General features: G+C 59.5%; 1 protein-coding gene across 1 annotated transcript; it reads left to right on the top strand.

Moving 5' to 3' along the window:
• Nucleotides 1–369: 369 nt before the first annotated feature.
• On the top strand, nt 370–1,605 carry LOC119038988 (PC-esterase domain-containing protein 1B-like). Its single transcript, XM_037131630.2, has one exon. It carries the CDS (start codon nt 370–372, stop codon nt 1,603–1,605), a length of 1,236 nt encoding a protein of 411 aa, XP_036987525.2.
• Nucleotides 1,606–1,947: the final 342 nt, after the last annotated feature.

The following is a 1,947-nucleotide window of genomic DNA, read 5'->3' as shown; positions in this document are numbered from 1 at the left end:
AAAATGCACATGCACTGATAACATTGAAACATTAAAAGAGCGTGCTTGCCGCTCAGTCCAGAGGGGCAGGTTCCGAAAAGTATGGTTCCGCGCCTCCACTCCGCCAGGTGGAGCTTGGTCCTGCGCTGCGCAAGGGCCTCCGCGGTTCAGAGGTCACGCACGCCCAGGGCCCGAATCAGCTTTGGCGTCGGAGATCTCGGGACCCTGCTGCCGCCTCCATTCCCTTCTTGCAGCTCAGACCCCGCGCAAGGCAGAGCTCCGACCCAACCTCACACCGTCAGGCGTCCTCTTTCCAGGGTGTTTTTGCCCCACCCCAAGCACTCTTCCGACCTGCCCTGAGGAAAGACACCCGCCCTGCCTTCAGCCACCATGGCCCACCTGCGTGCCTGCGAAGTCCAGCAGCTGCTGCACAACAAGTTCGTGGTCGTCATGGGGGACTCGGTCCAGAGGGCCGTATACAAGGACTTGGTGGTCCTGCTGCAGAAGGATTGCCTGCTGTCCACCAGTCAGCTGAAGGCCAAGGGTGAGCTGACTTTCGAGGGGGACGTACTGCTGGAGGGTGGACGGTGGGGCCGAATGCACAATGGCACCCACTACCGCGAGGTCCGCCAGTTCCGCTCGGACCACCACCTGGTGCGTTTCTACTTCCTCACCCGAGCGTACTCCTCCTACCTCGTGGACGTCCTGGAGGAGCTGCGTCGGGGTGAGCACGCCCCGGACGTGGTCGTCATCAATTCCTGCCTCTGGGATCTCTCGAGGTATGGCCAGGATTTCCGGAGAGGCTACCGCGAGGATCTGGAGAGCCTGTTCGGGCACCTGGGCGAGGTGCTGCCTGCGTCCTGCCTCCTGGTGTGGCACACGGCCATGCCGGTGGCCGAAGTCGTCTCGGGTGGCTTCCTCCTACCGGAGCACCAGCTCCGGGGCGCCCACCTGCGGGAAGACGTGATTGAGGCCAACTTCTACAGTTCTGTTGAAGCCAGCAGGCACGGCTTCGACGTGCTAGACTTACATTTCCACTTCCGCCATGCTGGGCACCACCGCCATCGAGATGGCGTGCACTGGGACCAGCGCGCGCACCGCCATCTCTCCCAGCTGCTGCTGGCGCACATGGCTGATGCCTGGGGCGTGGACCTACCACAGCGCTACCCCGTGAGCAGATGGATCAGGGATGGACCCCCCAGTGGAAGTGCAGCTCCAGCAGGAGGGAGGCAGCACCGGGACTGCAGAGATGATGGAGGTGGACAGACCTTGTCTAGGCCCCCACCCAGATCTGTGTCTGTCCGCGCCCCAGGGCACTTTTCTGCACCCATTGCCCAGTCTCCACCTCCATTGCGGCAGTATGGCCGAGACGCCTTTGTGACCTCCCGCCGATCTTTTCGGCCCAGGCAATTCTATAATGACTTTTCAACGATTCAGGTGGAATACATTAGCGAAGCAAATTCGAGTATTGGCCCCGAGCAGCATCTCGGCCCCATCCGTAGAGTTTCTATCCAGTACCAGAGCAGAGTGCCTCCTCCTTACCCACTCCAGCACTCCAGCAGGCCACGCAGATACCGACGTGGGCGCACCCAGAGGCAAGGCCTCTACGGCGAGGCCGAGACCTAGGTCCCTTCACAGCCCAGTTGGTGGGCTGGACAGACTGCCAGACTTCTCTCACTCAGGTCTAGTCTTCAGCAACCCCGCCACAGTGAGGGCTTCTTAGGCTTGTTACTCTCACCAGGGAATAGCCTCACACACACTGCTTCACCAGAGCAGCTCCTGGTGAGGAGGCAAGAACCCAGACCACCATGCCATTCTCCTCTTAGCATTAGTGCAGAAACGAAGTCTAAACGGAAAGGTTCACACACACACACACACACACACACACACACACACACACACACACGGTTGTCTTACCTGAATATGTCTTCAAATAGTAAGTATTCTCTGCAAAAAATTTTTTTTTAA

The sequence above is a fragment of the Artibeus jamaicensis genome, unplaced genomic scaffold (assembly GCF_021234435.1).
Source record: "Artibeus jamaicensis isolate MK-2021 breed Jamaican fruit bat unplaced genomic scaffold, CSHL_Jam_final contig_1015, whole genome shotgun sequence".
Lineage (NCBI taxonomy): Eukaryota > Metazoa > Chordata > Mammalia > Chiroptera > Phyllostomidae > Artibeus > Artibeus jamaicensis.
Note: the sequence above shows the minus strand (reverse complement) of the source record. Positions and strands in the feature narration are given on the sequence as shown.

Coding starts and splice junctions, on each gene's coding strand:
- LOC119038988 (XM_037131630.2), top strand. CDS start 370: ATGGCCCACCTGCGTGCCTGCGAAGTCCAGCAGCTGCTGCACAACAAG.